The following is a 19,148-nucleotide window of genomic DNA, read 5'->3' as shown; positions in this document are numbered from 1 at the left end:
TTCTTTTTGATTTTGTATTTCATTAGCTCTTATTAAAATGGCATAATCAGAATAATAAAACTGGCGTTATCAGGATTAGGGACAAATACTGATTTTTGATAAGCATATACAGCAACTGGTAGGAGAGATGTGCATGGGATTACTACATTACAGGTTTTTAGCCACAAGTGTTAAGTATGATGGGAGAACCAGCATGTTTTACACAGGAAATGAAATCCGTTCCTAGATGGATTAATCTGGTGATCTAGGTTAGGAGACACTTTCAAATCTTTACTTTTTCTAACAAAGAGGTTTAGGTCATTGCATTTTAACAAAGAGCAAAATTTAGTTGCTTTCTCAGATCAAGGACTATTTGGAATTAAGAGTCTGGAGAAATCCAGTGTTTTAGGCCATTAGTAGCTCACATAATTTGAACTATTACTGATATCATAAGACTTCTGAATTTACTAGAGAAAAAATAAACCTGATTCTTTTAAAAAGAAGTACAGCTATTTTCACTAAAATTAGAGGTCTAACAGGCAAGTTCATTCACTTTCCACCGTGTAATTTGCTGATCATAATGGAAGAACCGCAGAACTACTTGGTGGAAACAAGCCAAATTATCAGAGGAGGTAAATTTTGATAAAAATAAATTTTGAGTTTTTGCAATCATTGAAATAAAAACCTCTGGATATGCCTTTATTGGAGTGGATCACTAAGCTGAATGGGAATTACTGCCAACTCTGCAATGACTGGAGGTGGGGACGGGGGGACAACAGTAGATGCACACCTAACCATGTTTAAAACTGATCAAAATGCAGTTTAAAAAAATTTAATGTTTACTATTTAATTAAAATTAAATGCAAGATCTGCAACATATTTGCCCATTTAGTATTACTAAATGTAAAACTGATGCAACATTTTAGAACACAAAATAACACATAATGCTTGCTGAAAAGAGAAGATTATTACTGTGCATTACAATAATTTACTTTTTTTGTCTATTTGTAATTGTGGTAGGGAGCCTAGAAGGCGACTTCCACTGTGTCTACCTCCTGGTATTCACACCTGTAGGTAATTTCCTTTCCTTGAGAGTAAGCTAGACCCAATGACTCACTTCTCATGAACAGAATACAACAAAACTAATGAGATATCATTTCTGAGATCAGATTATGAGGAGTCTAGCTTCCATCTTGCTTGCCCTCTCTTGCTTACTTTCTTGCTTTAATGGAAGCCAGTTGTCATGTTGCGATTCAAGAGACCTATGTGAAAAATAACCGGAACTGAAGGAGACCTCTGGACCAAAGTCAGGGAAGAACTAAAAACTGTCTTACAAGAGCTTGGAAGTGGATCTTTCCAGAGTCAAGTCTTGAAATGACTATAGTCCCAGCCACTATCTTTATTGCAGCTTTCTGAGAAACTCTGAGCCAGAAGAGCCAGTTAAGACACACAGATCCCTGAGCTCTAGAATCTGTGAGATAATAAATCTTCTGTTGTTTTAAGCTGCTAGGTTTTGGGGGGTACTTTGTTACCCATTCACTGATAACTTATGCTTGAGGTACTTTGTTACCCATCCAGTAAGAAGTAATACAGGTGAGTTCTTCTTTTGGGATAATAGAAAAAATAATTTCCATAAGGTTTTCTTTAATATTTTATTTATTTATTAGACACACATAGAGAGAGGCAGAGACACAGGCAGAGGGAGAGGCAGCCTCCATTCAGGGAGCCCAATGTGGGGACTTGATCCTCCGACTCTGGGACCATGACCTGAGCTGAAGGCAGGCACTCAACCGCTGAGCCACCCAGGCTTCCCTGTAAGTTTTTCAATAAGCAACTGTACTCTGCTTTCCTCTTCTTAAGTTTCTTTAAAAAGCCATCAAGGCTGGCAGTTCCTACTTCCTTTCCTCTCTGTCATTCTCCAACTCACTGAAATCTTATTTTTATTTCCATGATTCTCCTGAAAATGCTCTTCCCAAGGCCATCAGTGATCATCCTGTTGGTTAAATAGAATGCACACTTTTAATTAATTCTTCCTTTATTCCTCATACTTCTTGAATGTATGCCGTTCACTTAACAGAAACTCTCCTAGGTCTCTTTTCTCATAGGGGTTATGAATAAACTAGTAAGAAAATACATGTACAATGCTATTTCGATAGTAATAAATTGAATACAGAAAATAGGAGGGAAAACCACTGAGAGCAAAGAAGCAGGCTGGGGCCAACAAATGACAGATATGATGGCTTCCTCCTTAAATAGTCTTCTTTCAGTATATGAGATGCTTCGTTGCTCTGGTTTTCCTGCAATCTCTCTGGTAACTCCTTTTCGGTTCATTTGTAGTCTCTTTTTCTGTCTAACTTTAAATGTTGCTATTTCTCAGATTTTTTTGGTCATTGAACGGCTTTTCTTACTCTACACATAGTGCCTGGATGATCTCATCTCCACCTCACTTCATGTATCATCTCCCATTAAAGATAGCTCAATTTCTTCTGAACATCTATATGTAAATTCAATGGCATTCTCCTCTCTCCAAGTGAAAATCTTTACAGGTTCTTTGAAAGCAATATGGGAAGGGGCACCTGGGTGGCTCAGCCGGTGAAGCCTCTGACTTTGGCTCAGGTCATGATCTCAAGGTCTTAGGATCCAGCCCAGGGTAAGGCTCCCTGCACACCAGGAAGTCCGCTTGTCCCTCTCCATCTGGCCCTCCTCCCTGTTCCTGCTCTTTCTCTCTCAAATGGGTACATAAAATCTTAGGAAAAAAAAAGGGGGGGGGGACAAAGTAATATGGAATAATTCAGTATGGGCAAAATTGTGGTACAACTTGTTCCCTCTTTGGAAAACTTTGTCTAAAAGAACATCCCTATCATTCACCCCGCTCTATACAAAGCAGGTTATCTGAGAATCATTGTGGACTCCTCTCTTTCCATCATTCATTGTATTCAACCAATTTACATAGATGGCTGATTCTGTTTCTTAAATACTTTTTTAGGTATCTTCACTCTTTCCGGCCCAACCACCATTTATTGCCCTGGTCCAGGCTTCCATCTTCTCTCTTCTAGACAACTGCCACAGTTACCTAACTTGACCCCTTGGCTCTCTTGCTCTGAACTTCAGTCCATTCTCCCAGCAGATGACAAAATCCAATGGTCATCACCTTATTCTCATCTTCGTATCTCTTCACCAAGCATACAGGAGCTGTTCCTCTCCTACCCCCGAACTACATCTCCAGCTTCATCTCTTGTCAACGGCCCCCTGGTCTGTTCCGGTCATGCTAAACCTTGGTCAATGCCTGGCCTCTGGGGCCCCGGGTGGCTCAGCGACTGAGCATCTGCCTTTGGCTCAGGTCTTCATCCTGGGGTCTTGGCATCCAGTCCTGCATCAGGCTCCCCGCTGGGAGCCTCCTTTCTCTGCCTATGTCTCGTGAATAAAAATAAATGAAATCTTAAAAAAAAAAAAAAAGTTCCTGGCCTATGCCTTGCCCGTATCACAATGCTTGGCAACCAGGAGGAGCTCACTAAATCTGTCGGCTGAATGAATGAAGGAGCCCTTGAAGAGCAGTGACTCACTGGGGAGTGGGGAGGGAGAAGGAATACGACAGAACCAAGGTATCCTCACCAGAAACCGCCTGAGCACCCACCGGCCTACACGTATGTAAAAGGATCTTATTTTCGTGACCCACAAAGTAGAAAAAAATTGAAGTCCAGTTTGGTGGAAGTAAAGTGAAAACGAAGCGGGAAAGTGGGAAGCAAGACCGATACAGACGCTGGTCCAGTTTTAATATTTGGCCTGTTTGAGAAAGAAAAAAAAAAAGGTAAGCTACTTCTTTACCTCCGCGTGGACTCCGCCCTCCGGAGGCGAAGAGGGTGGTCCAAGCCGGCTTGTCTCGCTGACAAAAATCCTAACATCCCGTCGCTTCACGCCGGCCGGGAAACTGGGCGCCGCCATGACAGAGCTCGGAGGCCGGGCAGCAACAGCGGAGCCTCCCATTGGTCGAGCCGGATGCCATCCGACCAATGGTGAGCGCCGTTACCAGGGGGTAGTGGGCGGGGCCCGCGGCTGGAGAGCGTGTGTACTGCGGTCGTGGCGGATCCCGCTGCGATTCGCGCTGCGAGCCCGGGCAGCGCGCATGGCTTGGGCTCGGGGTTTGGTCGGCGCCTTGCGGAGGGCGCTGTCAAAGGAAGCGAAGCAGCACGTGGGCACGGACCGCTTCGGGAACAACTACTACTGTGTCCCGGAACACAAGAACTGGAGAGGTGAGGCGACCGCGAGCGCAGCGGCGGCGGCGTCAGGGAAGAAGAGGGACGGGAGAGCGCGGCGTGAGCCGACGCGGCGTGCGACGGCTGTGACGTCACCGGGGGAGGGGCGGGCGGCGAGCGGAGTTCGTGCGCGGCGGCCCGGCCCGGGGCTGCAGCGACCCGCCCCCGCAGCGCTCCCCCCGCCCCGCGCGTCCGGGGCCGGCGGGAGGACGAGGCGACTGCGCTGGTGCTGGGCATCGGGCGACACCGACAGGGACCCCCGGGAGGTGCCCTCCTTTGGGGGACTGCGGAGGCAGTGAGCGGGCGGGGGAGCCCCTCCGCTTTGCTCTTTCTGGGTGTTTGCGCTCCGGCGCTGGCCGCGCGGGTCCCCTTCGTCCCGCTGTCAGATGGAGGGGTGCACGGGGGGAGGAGAGACCCTCCCCAGGCTTGACGTTCCCTCTGCCACGAATTCGCTCGCCCGGGACCCCGCGGGGCGCGCTTGGAAGACCCTCGCTGCCGTCGCGGCGTCGCCCGAGCTCCCCGCGAGGTAGTGGCGCCCGGGGACGTGGGGGGGGGGGGCGTGCCTGTCCCTTGAAGTCGCAGCACGTGGCAGCCGCCGTCCTTACCCCTCGGATGTCGTCCCACCGCCGCCATCAAAAGGTCTCAGGCTTTGGGATCAGAAAGGGGTTGCGTTGGAATTTCAGCTCTGACATCCAACAGATGAGGGGGAAACCTGACAACATATTAGCCCTCCCGAGTCTCAAAGTCTGCTGACTTGGAAGTCAGAGATGATGATAATAAGTTATATTGAGAAGCACCGAAATCTTTCCAAAATCGTGGAAATCATTTCCGGCAGCTCTAGTCAAAGAGAAGGACTCTTACTTGGAGCGCATGTACAGTGTATCCAGTGATTTACCGGTGTATTATTTATTTATACACTTTTAACTGAAAATTGTTTTGCCTCGCCTTTTCCTGTAACCTGGTATCTAAGACTTGTTTCCATTGAAATGAGCTTCTAAACTCTTGTCAGGGCAGGGAATATGTCCTTTTATTTATTTATTTTTTTTAAAGCCCACAAAGAATCTAGCATGTAGATGGTGCTTCTTCACAAATCGCAACCAGAAGGAAGTTTGTTTCTTTTCCATAAGTTGTCAGTAGCAATCAAAAATATGCAAAATGTCATTTGACTTATTATTATTATTGAAGTATAATTTACATACAATAACATATCCTTTTTTGGTGTATAGTTTTATGATTTTTTACAAATACATAGTCCTGTAAATACCACACAATCCAGATAACAGAATGGTTCCATCACTCCCAAAATTCCCTCTACCCCCTTAGTAGCTCGCTCCCTTACGTCATAACTAGGCATTGGCAGCCAGTGATCCCTACAATCTTGCCTTTTCCCTACAATCTTGCCTTTTCCAAAATACAGTATCTATGAAATTATAGAGGATTCAGTCTTTGAGGTAAGGCTTATTTTGCACAGAGTAATGCAGTTAAGATTCATCTATGTGTCAGTAGTTCCTTTTTATTGCTAGGTAGTATTTCATTTATGCATTTACCACAGCTTATCCATTCACTAGCTGAAGAACTTTGGGTTGTTTCTAGTTTTTGGTGATTGTGAAGAAAGCTTCTGCAAACTTTCCCATGCAGGATTTTGTGTGCATCTTTTTCCATTTCTCTTGGGTAAATTCTTAGGAGTGAGATTGCTGGGCTGTGTACATATGTATTGTAGCTTTATAAGAAATTACCCCACTCTTCCAGATTGGCTATGCCATTTTGCATTCCTGCCAGAAATGTTAAGAAAATTTCTAATTACACATCCTCCCCAGCACTTGGTGTTGTCAGGTTTTTGTTGTTTTGTTGTTGTTGTTGTTGCTGCTGTTGATTTTAGCCATTCCTTTAGTTGTATAGTGGTGTCTCGTGGTGGTTTTGATTTTCACTTTGCTAATGACTGAGAATGTTGAGAATCTTTTTATGTGCTTATTGGCCATCCACAAATTTTTGGTGAAATATCTATCCAAAACTTTCAACCATTAAAAATAATTTTGGGGCAGTCTGGGTGGCTCAGCGGTTTAGCACCTGCCTTCAGCCCGGGGCCTCATCCTGGAGATCCAGGATCCAGTGCAACATCAGGCTCCCTGCAGGGAGCCTGCTTCTCCCTCTGCCTGTGTCTCTGCATCTCTCATGATGTGTGTGTCTCTCATGAATAAATAAATAAAATCTTTAAAAATATATATAAATTTGGACCAACTTTATTGTATCATTTCAATAAAATATAGTATGATCGAAGAAAGATTTACATTAACAAAATCATGTGTATTCTAAAACAACATAATTTGTGAGTCAAAGGATATGTTGGTCTTTAATCTTATTATAATACCAAATTGTTTTCCAAAATGATTATAAGTCTATACTTGTATCAGCTTGATATTTGGAATTTATCTACTCTTGGCTGTGAGAAAATGAACCTTTTATTGATGATGTAGGAGAATCATTGTATGCTGCTATATAATACACCTGTATTGCTCAGTTCTTAGATAATTGAAGCCTGTGGCACAGATACATATTACATCCTGTAAATGCTCTTACACATTTCCTAAGCCTTTCACCATGTATAGGGGAAATATCTTTAGTTTGTTTTAATGCAAGATTTCCAAAAATGAGTCCTCTAACTTTATTTCCTTAGTACGTGGTTCTTTAGAGATCTCCTTGAGTTTTCTTTGAATTGAATGAATTGTTGAGCATTTAACACCATCATGGAAGAGTTTTTAAGAACTCTTTAGAGGAAATGACTTTTTCTTTTAATTCAGTTAATAAGTGTGGCGCGGGTCATTAATGAACTACTATACTTTCCACATAGGATATTATTTAATGACAGCAAAGATAGTTATGCAATTTAAAATAGATCTTTGGAGTATTGTCCATTCAGCTGAATTTAAGTTTAAGATTGTTGAAATTTTGACTTTAAAAAAAAATTGGTATTTCGATTGTGAATATAGCATTAGTTGGCGTTTTTATTTTTAGTTTTTTAAAGATTTTATTTATTTGAGATAAAGCACTAGAGAGAGCAAACACAAGTAGCAGGGCAGAGGGAGAGGGAGAAGTAGGGAGCTAGAGGGGAGGCTTGATCCCAGTGTCTGGATCATGATCTGAGCTGAAGGCAGCCACTTAACCTTAACCAACTGAGCCATCCGGGCACCTCTAGTTGGCTTTTTTAATGAAAAGGTGTTAGTCACCATGTTATTATTGAAAGTTTGCTTGCTCTATGGAAGATTACTTTTTTTTTTAATGGAAAATTACTTAATAAAAGATTCCCCAAATAAACTTTGTCCATAAATTTCCTCTGATATTGCACCCTTCTTATTTATAGTATCTCTGAGTTTTTATTTATCTAGTTTCACTTATCTCATGTTTCAAAACAAGTTCCCTTCATTTCTAGGGTAAATTCTTGTATACTTGATTCTGACTAGAACTTCTTTGAACTGTATTTTATTATTTTCACCTTTATTTTTTGCACATTAGTTTAACCACTACACCCAGTTAAAGCTAACATGTTTATTACTAAAAGACTATTAGGAGTTGTTAATTTCCTAATAGACATTGTGAATGTACAAATTTGGGCAGCTTCAGGTATTGGGAAGATTGTTGTAGAGAAAAGCATTAGGTTCACATATGCAGCCCTTCAAATCAGAACTTAGGTCAGAGGGGAAATGTTTACCTTTTTTAAAGAAACCACTTTCAGACTGTTAGAACTGTGCTAGAAAAGGAAGAGAGTGCCTTGTGTTTAATTGTAACCAAGAGAATTTAGGGAGGTAAGGAGCTGGACATGTTTGATCAGCACCTTGAATGATAAATATGATTTCAGAAAGAGTGATTGAAGAGCATTCCCAAACAGGGCTAGGAAGAAGTAGGAAATACCACAAAGATTAGAGGGTAGTCCCATGCTTGGTGGGCTTTAGTGGGGAGAAGAGCTAGAGAATGCTGCTTTAGTGAGAGGATGGATAGAGTCAGATGCTAAAGGGCCTTGAATACCGTTAAGTTTGAAGTTTGCACTTTATTCTCTACCAGGTAGGTAGTGCTTGAAAAGCTTGTAACATGATCAGAACTGTTAAAGAAATGGTTCAGGAAGCCCTTGTAGAAGGTGAGCTAGCTAGGAGAGGGAGGAGCTGAAATAGTACTTGGTGAAAGCATTGCTAGATTAACTGCTATCCTGGAAAGAGATGATAGGAGACTCAAGTGATGGGAATGGAGAGAAAAGTTTGGTTTAGCAAAATTTTTGAACTTGATAATTAGATTGGTGGAAGGGGAAAGAAAAGATGAGAGGCCAAAGGTGATTTTGTTTCTATTCTGGAGAGCCAGTGGATTGAGTATAGATTCATGCAAATAAAGGCTAAGAGGGGCAAATGCAAATAGAGAAGTAGGCTTTAGGGTGAGTTGGTAAAGAGTAAGTGGAATTTGTTATAATAGGACAATTGTATAACCAGGCAATTGTATACTCAGATCTGCAGTTCCAAAGATGTTAGTGTTTAAAATACAAATTTGGAAGCCACCTTTATGTAGGTGATCCATAAAGCTGTAGGAATATTTGAATTCAAGTAGGGAAGAGTAATGATAAGATGAGATTAAGAGGCAGAGATATAGGAGCCCTGTCATTTCAGTGGCTTCTCATTCAAGGACGCATAAATCCAAACTACCTGGCTAACTAACATTCATGACCTTTGAGTCCATCCTGAAAGTGTTACTTGTTTATAATCTAATCTTTAGATTAGTAATTTGTAAAAAGCATATTTATGCTATTAGAAATTGAACTTGAAAGCTTACATGATTTTTACCAGAGATACTAGTTATTTAATTTTCAGCATTCAGAAAAAAAATAAAGATTGATTGGATGCAGCTATTTAGGAGTTGTATCTAGACTTTTGCTTTTCATGATACTGAACTTCAGGTGATATTCCCAAAACAATTGGTTGGGGGCAAGGTAGGGACAGCAACGGACAGTAAATGACAGTGACGCCTTCTTTTAGAATCCAGGATAAATGTTTCATCAAACATGGTAGATAGGGATGCCTGGGTGGCTCAGTGGTTAAGCGTCAGCCTTTGGCTCAGGTTGTGATCCCCGGGTCCTGGATCAAGTCCTGCATCAGGCTTCCTACAGGAGCTTATGTCTGTGCTTATGTCTCTGATGCTCTCTCTTTGTCTCTCATGAATGAATCAATAGTATCTTAAAAAAAAAAAAAGGTAGATAGATTTATTTTTGGAATACATTTTTTAAAACTATGTAACCCTCATTAAGGCTTTTTGTATAGTGAATTGTTTATACTAGGCTACTAGCAATGATTTTCAAATTGTCATGTTTTAAATAATTATGAAATAAATCTGTTCCAACATTTTATTGGAAAATCTTATATTCTAGGGATCCCTGGGTGGTGCAGCGGTTTGGCACCTGCCTTTGGCCCAGGGCACGATCCTGGAGACCCGGGATCGAATCCCACATCAGGCTCCCGGTGCATGGAGCCTGCTTCTCCCTCTGCCTATGTCTCTGCCTCTCTCTCTCTCTCTCTCTCTCTCTGTGTGTGACTATCATAAATAAATAAAAATTAAAAAAAAGAAAATCTTATATTCTAAAGGATTTTTTCATTTTGTTCTCAGTCTTTTAATGAACCATTATTTGTACATTTATAAGATTTGTGAGCAAAGAAAAATCTGTGCTGTTTTCATGAAAGCACTTACTGCCAGATTATATCTTGTATACTTTCTAATTTATATGAGTATATTTAGACTTACATGTATTTGGATTATCAGTGTGCCAACGCATTATTTATAATATTTATTTATAATAATATTTCCTGAATTTTATATTTCAAGCTTTTTAAAAAATATATTTTATTTATCTGGACTCCATTAATCTTTCCTCTTATTTTGAAGTAAATACTAAATATGATGTCAGTTTACTTGTAAACATCTTAGTATATGTCTCTGAAACACAAACTCTTCTTTTTAAATGTAACAGTGATCATCTCATATAGAAATCAACAATTTCAAAAAAAAATCAACAATTTCTTAACATCATCAAATAGCCTTTTTGTCACATTTCTCTGATTGTCCTGATCTTACTTATTGATTGATTTGTTGACTTAACTTTTGCAGTCTGTATAAATTGAGCTCCAAACAAAATCTTTATATTATGATTGCTAATATGTTTTTAAGTCTCTTGAAATTTGTAGGTTCTCTTTTTATGTTGTTCCCCCCCTTTCCACATATAGACCCCTACTTTTTTGGGGAGTGGATGTTGAAAAAAAAAGTAACTTTTTAAAATGATGGTATTAATCCATTTATATTTGTTGTAGTAAATAGTTTATTTAATTTTACTTTAGTCATCTTAATTTTTATGCTTTCTGTTGGTTATATTTTCTTATTCCTGAGTACCCTCCTTAGATGACTTTTGCAACATATACTTCATTTTACTTGAAAGTGATTCTACCAAGAGATAACTGTATGAATGCAATATGCGTGTGGCTTTCTGTAGGACTCTGGCCAAATTTTTCTGGGAGAACTATACTCATTACTTAGGATGCTTCACTTTTAGCCTCTGCAAGTAGGAATCTTAAGAATGCCAATATCAGGTTAGATTTTCTTTTTGACCTTTGACTTTGATCTCAGGCCTGCTGCTTACTATTTTTTTTAAAACCATTTTTCCCCCTGTACTCTCAGTCCTGTTGCTCTAAGTTTGGGATTCTCTCAGAGCTTCTTTTTTGGGAAAACCCATAGAAATTCTCCCAGTGTAGCCTGTATGTCTGCTAGTTCATAAGCCAGTCAGCATTCCTAAATTTGCCTTCCAACTAATCCTGTACCATTCATTAATTTCTCATGTAGTAAATAATTGTTCAACATTGCTTTATGCAAAACATACCTGTTTTATATATTTCAGATCTATTTGCCTCGGTTTGTGGCCTTTAAATGGTAGCTTCTGCTGTTTTCCAGTGTAGCTTCATTCCCTGCTTATATTTTGAAAGATAAATGAGGTAAACAAACATAAATCAATGGCCACTTTATTATTATTTTTTGCAGATTTTATTTTTAAATAATCTACACCCAATGTGGGACTCAAAACTACAACCCCAAGATTAAGAGTGGCACACTCCACTGACTGAGCCAATCAGGTACCCCAATCAAAGGCTATTTTAAACTAAAGTTTTTCCCTCTATTTTGTTTTCAACTTACCATAGCCTCCAGTCATTTTAGTAATGGTCACATTAATGATAACTACCATTTGTCAAGTGGCAACTCTATTTCATATCTTTACAACGCCCATATAACTACGGATTATCCTCGTTTTAAACATAAGGTGATTGTTTCATTTCTGAATACTTAAATAAGCTTCATGTATACATGCCTAGGTAAATAGTAGGTACTCACAAAACAGCTATTCAGTGAATTGAGATATTTATGGATCCAGAATTAGAAAAACAAAGCAAGATTTAAAAAAAACAGAAAATAAGTTTTACAAAATCTTAAAACAGGTGATTGAAGTATCTATGTTTTTTTATTTATGATAAATTGTCAAATTATTCTTCAGGGTCTATGATGCTCTAATTAGAACGAGTATCTTTTCCATAACTTTTCTACTGTGGCTCCAATTTGGGCGTAGCTTAGTCAGTGACCTTCAGAACTTAGTTTTATTGTTGACTCAAATTTCTATTAAGATACCAGTCTTATTTTATTCCTTCAAGGGTGAATATAGCATCGTCTGATAATCCAAAACCTGCATCATCTGCTGTTACCTATAATTATAGAGTTGTATTGTTTCCGATGATGTTGCCTCAACCTGTTTGTACTTAGTATTTAAATATACTAAAAACTATAATAAATTAATACTTGATTAAGATGTTGTTATTAAGAACCAGACAAATCACATGGTCAGAATTATTAAATGAGATGGGTCTTGATTCAATAGGTAATTGGAAGATCATGATACAGCTCTTTACTCTGATAATCTGACATTTGGGAAATAATGAAGACATTTCAGATTTTTCCAGCAGGTGGCAGCATTGTTTAAAATAATTGTAGGTTGCCAGTTTATTAAATCTTTTTTACGCTGATTTGAAAGAAGAATCTTTTCTCTAAAATAATTGGATTTAAAAAAATAAAATAAAATAAAATAAATAAAATAAATAATTGGATTTAGGGGTACCTGGGCTCCTCAGTGGGTTAAGCATCTGACTCTTGATTTCATCTCAGATCATGATCTCAGGGTACTGGGATGGAGCCCTGTGTCTGGCTCTGTGCTCTCAGGGAGCTTGCTTGTCCCTCTCCTCCTCACTACTCCCCCTGTCATTGATTGATTGATTGATTGATTGATAGATAATCTATCTTTAAAAAAAAAACAAAAGAATTGGGTTTATATTTTTCCCTCAGAATAAACCCTGCACTACTGCTTTATAAATTGCTAACTCTTAAGAGGTGCCTGGGGGGCGGGGGCTCAGTCAGTTGGGTGTCTGCCTTCTGCTTGGGTCATGATCCCAGCGTCTTGGGATCAAGTCCTCCTGGGGCTCCTTGCTCAGTGGGGCTTCTTTCTCCCTCTCTCTCTGCTTTTCCCCCAAGCTCGTGCTCTCTCTCACTCCCAAATAAATACATAAAATATTAAAAAAATAAACTGCTAACTCCTCTGACAAAGATTCTTAAATGACACTATGGATCTTCCCTAGTCAGTAATGAACAATGATATAAGTGGCAATTATATTTTGAAGAATTGACCAAAAATTAAAAACATAATACATGTAATTTTTAGAACAGTAGGCAATATTGTGTCTTGAGTTGTCAGAGATCACAATGTAATCATTACCATGGACATTATCAAATTGACAGAATATCCTAAAATGATCTTAGCTAAAATAAGTTTTTCATTTGGGGATATCTAGAAGAAGTTGAACTTATTTTTAAAAACTTTGTCGAATACAAAATAATAACTATAAACTTTTTATATAGATTGTTTCGGGTGGTCTGAAGGTTGTATTTTTAATTTTCTGGTCTTCATTTTATTTTATTTTTTTAAGAATTTATTTTTAAGAAAAAGAGAGTGCAGAAGAACATAAGCAGGGGGAGCAACAAAGGGAGAGGGGCTTAATCCCAGGACTCTAGGATCATGACTTGAGCTGAAGGCAGATGCTTAACCAACTGATCCACCCAGGTCCCCCTCTGATCTTCATTTTGATATTTCACTCTTTTTTTTTTTAAAGAAAGATTTTATTTATTTATTCATGAGAGAGACAGATAGAGAGGCAGAGGCACAGGCAGCCCAGAGGCGCAGGCTCCCCATGGGGAGCCCAACGTGGGACTTAGTCCCAGGACCCCGGGGTCATGACCTGAGCCAAAGGCAGGCGCTCAACCACTGAGTCACTCAGCTGCCCCAATATTACACTTCTTAATTCTGTTTTCTTCTGAAATGATTTCAGATGCTTAGCGAATTCCCTACTTTTGCACATGTATGCATGCATGTACTTGAACACTGAATTGTATTTTGGTGAATAGAGAATTCCAGTGTTTTCCCTGTAGTATTTGATTGCATCCCCATCTCATACCAGTAAACCACATCTGTGTCATACTTTCATCTAGAAGAAGACCAGGAGGATGAAATGTCGCAGTGATTACCTGTCAATCCTTTATACTGGCTTTAAAATGAACTTAAGTGTCCTTAATCTTGAATTCTTCTTTTCCCTGACAGGGAAATCCAATATTTTTTTAGTCAAAATGGGAACTAATAATGAAAGAGTGACTAGGCTATATTATATCTGTTTCTAAGTGAAGCTGAAAATATGTAAGAGAAAAGAATCACTTGCCCTTTTTTGCTTTGAGGATTTTATAATTGCTTTACAGTAAGAACAGTAATGACAATAATGATAATTAGTATTGACTACTGTGAGTTAGGTACTATTTCTTGCACTTGTGATGATTCACTGTACTTGTGGAAGAATTATAACACATAAGAAAAATAATACATCTTTTGTTGATTTGTTAAGGTATTTAGTGATAAACTCTAATCGTATTAACATATTTGTGTTAAATTCAATTTCTCTGTATCTGTAAATCAGATGGAACTGTTATTTTTCTTACTTGGGCCTCTCCATTTTCAGAGTACTACTCAGTTCAATTCATTTCAGCTATTTTAAAGCTTTCTAAGAGTTTCTCTGCAAGAATTAATTATAAAATTGAGTTGACACACTTGCTTTTGAGAGTTGACAATAGGATTGTATAGTTATTTTCAGAATCATAGTACAGATTTCATTATATCATTGTTAGAATAAATTTGCATTTTTAAAAAATGACTTAGGAATATATATATATAACTTTGTCTAAAAAGTAGTTTTGGGGACACCTGGGTGGCTCAGTGGTTGAGCGTCTGCCTTTGGCTCAGGGCGTGATCTCTGGATGGGGGATCGAGTCCCACATCTGGCTCCTTGTGGAAAGAAGCCTGCTTCTCCTTCTGCCTATGTTTCTGCCTCTCTGTGTGTGTCTCTCATGAAAGATAAAATATTTTAATAGTTAGATAATAAATAGTAGTTTTGTAATTTTAACACAGAGGAAAATATTTCTTTCATCTTTATTGCCTTTGAGTTGACTGGTGCCTCCATCTTGTGGTCAAAGTACAAATTGCACCCTTTGCCAGAGATTCTAATTAAGCTCTTTTCCCCCCTCACTTGAGTATATCTTTTAAAGTTACTTATTTTCTGTGCTTTGTTTATTAAGAGTATAACTCCTTTTTTTTTTTCAAGCTTTTATTTAAATTCCAGTTAGTTAACAGATAGTGTAAGACTGATTTCAGAAGCAAAATTTAGTGATTCATCAATTACACATAAAACACAGTTCTCCACTCAGTAAGTGCCCTCCCATCACCCATTTAGCCCATCCCCCATCTCTCCTTCCCTCCAGCAACTCTCAGTTCATTTTCTGTAGTTAGCAGTCTCTTATGATTTGCCTCCTTTCTATTTTTATCTTATTTTTCTGCTTTGCCTCTCCTCCCTCCCATGTTCATCTGTTTCATTTCCTAAATTCCACATAAGAGTGAAATCATATGGTCTTTCTCTGACAGACTTATTTCACTTAGCATAATGCTCTCTAGCTCCATGCATATTGTTGCAATGGCAAGATAAATCATTCTTTTTTATGGCTGAGTAATATTCCATATTTATTTGAGGGAGAAAGAAAGATCAGAAGTGGGGGGGCAGGGGTAGAGGGAGAGGAAGACTCCCTTTTGAGCAGGGAGCCCAGTGCGGGACTCAATCCCAGGACCTTGGGATCATGACCAGAGTCAAAGACACTTAACCCACTGAGCCGCCCAGGCACCCAATCATAAGGTAGTTCTATTTTTAATTTTTTGAGGAACCCTCATATTGTTTTTCAGAGTGGGTACACCAGTTTGCATCTCCACCAACAGTGTAGGAAGATTCCCCTTTTGCTGCATCCTCATTAACATCTGTTGTTTCCTGTGTTGTTAATTTTAGCTATTACAGATTTGAGGTAGTATCTCATTGTATTTTACCAATGGTGAGTGATGTTGAGCATCATTTCGTGTCTCTGTTAGCCATCTGGATGTCTTTGGAAAAATGTCTGTTCATCTCTTCTACCCATTTTTTACCTGGATTACTTGTTTTTTGGGGTATTGAGTTTGGTAAGTTCTTTATAGATTTTTTATAAAAACACTTTGTCAGATACGTCATTTGCAAATATCTTCTCCCATTCCAAAGGTTGCCTTTTAGTTCTGTTTGATTGTTTCCTTTGCTGTGCAAAACTTTTTATCTTGATGAAGTCCCAATAGTTCATTTTGGCTTTTGTTTCCTTTGCTTCTGGAGACGTATCTAGTAAGAAGTTGCAACAGCCAATGTTAAAGAGGTTGCTGTGTTCTCCTCTAGGATTTTGATGGTTTCTTATCTCACATTTAGGTCTTTCGTCCATTTTGCATTTATTTTTGTGTTATAGGGTAAGAAAGTGGTCCACTTTCATTCTCCTGCATGTTGCTCTCCAGTTTTTCCAATACCATTTGTTAAAGAGACTATCTTTTTTCCATTGGATATTCTTTCCTGCTTTGTCAAAGATTAGCTCACCATAGAATTGTGGGGTCATTTCTGAGTTTTCTATTCTGTTCCCTTGATCTTTGTGTCTGTTTTTGTGCCAGTACCATACTGTCTTGATCACTACTGCTTTGTAATGTAACTTGAAGTCAGGAATCATGATGCCTCCAGCTTTGCTTTTCTTTTTGAAGATCGCTTTGGCTAGTCAGGGTCTTTTGTGGTTCCATATAAATTTTAGGATTGTTGTGTTCTAGCTCTGTGAAAAATACTGGTGTTTTTTTGATAGGGATTGCATGAAATTTGTAGATTGCTTTGGGTAATATAGACATTTTAACAATATTCTTCTAATCCATGGGCATGGAATGTTTTCTTATTTCTTGTGTCATCTTCAGTCTCTTTCATAAATGTTCTTTAATTTTCAGAGTACAGATATTTTACCTCTTTGGTTAAGCTTATTTCTAGGCATCTTACTGTTTTTGGTGTAAGTGGAATCGATTCCTGATCTCTTGTTCTGCTGCTTCATTATTGGTGAATAGAAATGCCACAGATTTATGTATGTTGATTTTGTATCCTACAACTTTACTGAGTTCATGTTTCAGTTCTAATAATTTTTTGGTGGAGTCTTTTGGGTTTTCTACGTAGAATATGATGTTATCTGTGAAGAGTGAAAGTTTGACTTCTTCCTTGCTGATCTGGAAGCATTTTATTTCTTTACGTTTTCTGATTGCTGAGGTTAGGACTTCCAGTACAATGTTAAATAATAGTGGTGAGAGTGGACATCCCTGTCTTATTCCTGATCATAGCAGAAAAGCTCTTAAGTTTTTTCCCGTTGAGGATGATATTAGCTGTGGGTTTTTCATATATGGCCTTTTTGAGGTTGAGGTATGTTCCCCCTAAATCTATGTTGTTGAGGGTTTTTATCATGAATAGATGTACGTTGTCAAATGCTTTTTCTTCATTTTTGAGAGGATCATATGGTTCTTATTCTTTTATTAATATTTTCTATCATGTTGATTGATTTACAAATATTGAACCACTCTTGCAACCCAGGAATAAATCCCAATTGATTGTGGTGAATGATTCTTTTAATATACTGTTGGATTCGATTTGCCAGTATTTTATTGAGAATTTTTGCATCAGTATTCATCTGGGATATTGGCCTGTAGTTCTCTTTTTTAGTGGAGTCTTTGGTTTTGAGATCAGGTTAATGTTGGCCTCATAGAATGAGTTTAGAAGTTTTCCTTCCATTTATATTTTTTGGAATGATTTGAGAAGAAGAGATATTAACTCTTCTTTAAATGTTTTGATAGAATTCCCCCAAGAAGCCATCTGGCCCTCAACTTTTGTTTCTTGGGAGATTTTTGATTACCAATTGAAGTTTTTTGCTAGTTATGTTCAAGTTTTCTATTTCTTCCTATTTCAGTTTTGTTTGTGTATATGTTTCTAGGAATTGATCCATTTTCTTCCAGATTGTCCAATTTGTTGTCATATAATTTTTCTTAATATGCTCTTATAATTGTATACTTGTGGTTTTGGTTGTTATTTCTCCTCTCTCATTTGTGATTTTATTTATATGGGTCCTTTCTCTTTTCTTTTTGATAAAAAAGTCTGTCTAGGAGTTTATCAGTTTTATTCATTTTTTCCAAGAACCAGCTCCTGGTTTCATTGATCTGCTCTACTCATTTTTAAGTTTCTGTATCATTTATTTCTGCTCTAATCTTTATTATTTCCCCTCTTTTGCTGGCTTTAGGCTTTGTTTGTTCTAATTTTTCTTTTTTTTTTTAAATTTTTTTTTATTTATTTATGATAGTCACAGAGAGAGAGAGAGAGAGAGAGGCAGAGACACAGGCAGAGGGAGAAGCAGGCTCCATGCACCGGGAGCCCGACGTGGGATTCAATCCCGGGTCTCCAGGATCGCGCCCTGGGCCAAAGGCAGGCGCCAAACCGCTGCGCCACCCAGGGATCCCTGTTCTAATTTTTCTAGCTCCTTTAGGTGTAAGGTTAGGTTGTTTGTTTGAGTTTTTTTTTTGTTTTGTTTTTTGCTTCTTGGGATAGGCCTGTATTGCTATATACTTCCCTCTTAGGACTGCTTTTGCTGCATCCCAAAGATTTAGTACCATCATGTTTTCATTTTTATTTGTTTCCATGTATTTTTTTATTTCTTTTTAAATTTCCTGGTTGACCCATTCTTTCTTTAAGTAGCATATTCTTTAACCTCCATGTATTTGCGATCTTTCCAAATTTTTCTTGGGGTTGATTACAAGTTTCATAGCATTGTGGTTGGAAAATATGCCTGCTATGATCTCAATCTTTTTGTACTTGTTGAGGCCTGATTTGTGACCTAGAATGTGATCTATTCTGGAGAATGTTCCATGTGGACTTGAAAAGAATGTATTGTGCTGCCGTAGGATGAAATGTTCTGAATATATCTGTTAAGTCCATCTGGTCTAGTATGTCATTCAAAGCCATTGTTTCCTTGTTGATTTTTTGCTTAGATAATCTGTCCATTGATTTAAGTGGGGTGTTAAAGTCCCCTACTATTATTATATTATTATCAGTGCGTTCCTAAAAGCATGACTCTTATTAAAAAGACATTGATACAGTTTTCCCTCTAGGGCTTTGCTCTGAAAATTCTTTTCTCTCTCCATGGATCTTCCATCTTTCTATTTATTTATTTATTTTTACCCTAAAGGAGACAGAAGGCACTCAAAAGAAACCACTTGAAATGACCTGTTTAAAAATGAAATGTTGTAGGGAAAGAGCTATTGTGATGGTGGTAGTGGTGGTATGTGTGGGTACGAGACAGGGAAAAGTTTGATTAGCCTTTTATGTTGAAAAATGAAATCTAAATTCTTCAACAAAA

At 38.4% G+C, this 19,148-nt stretch overlaps 2 protein-coding genes across 5 annotated transcripts in view; one reads left to right on the top strand and one right to left on the bottom strand.

The window, feature by feature from the left end:
- ERCC8 (ERCC excision repair 8, CSA ubiquitin ligase complex subunit) overlaps positions 1–3,933 on the bottom strand; it is a 54,350-nt gene extending 50,417 nt beyond the window's left edge. For all 4 annotated transcript variants that reach the window (XM_055332112.1, XM_055332114.1, XM_055332115.1 and 1 more), the window contains exon 1: positions 3,805–3,933. In XM_055332112.1, the coding sequence (XP_055188087.1) occupies positions 3,805–3,881 (77 nt within the window). In that variant the 5' untranslated portion in view covers positions 3,882–3,933. The remainder of the gene's footprint in view (positions 1–3,804) is intronic.
- NDUFAF2 (NADH:ubiquinone oxidoreductase complex assembly factor 2) overlaps positions 3,920–19,148 on the top strand; it is a 150,599-nt gene continuing 135,370 nt past the window's right edge. The window contains exon 1 of the mRNA XM_055332117.1: positions 3,920–4,229. Within this exon, the coding sequence (XP_055188092.1) occupies positions 3,920–4,229 (310 nt within the window). The remainder of the gene's footprint in view (positions 4,230–19,148) is intronic.

The sequence above is a fragment of the Nyctereutes procyonoides genome, unplaced genomic scaffold (genome assembly GCF_905146905.1).
Source record: "Nyctereutes procyonoides isolate TBG_1078 unplaced genomic scaffold, NYPRO_anot_genome, whole genome shotgun sequence".
Lineage (NCBI taxonomy): Eukaryota > Metazoa > Chordata > Mammalia > Carnivora > Canidae > Nyctereutes > Nyctereutes procyonoides.
The sequence above is the reverse complement of the archived record's forward strand: the minus strand, read 5'-3'. Positions and strand labels throughout refer to the sequence as shown.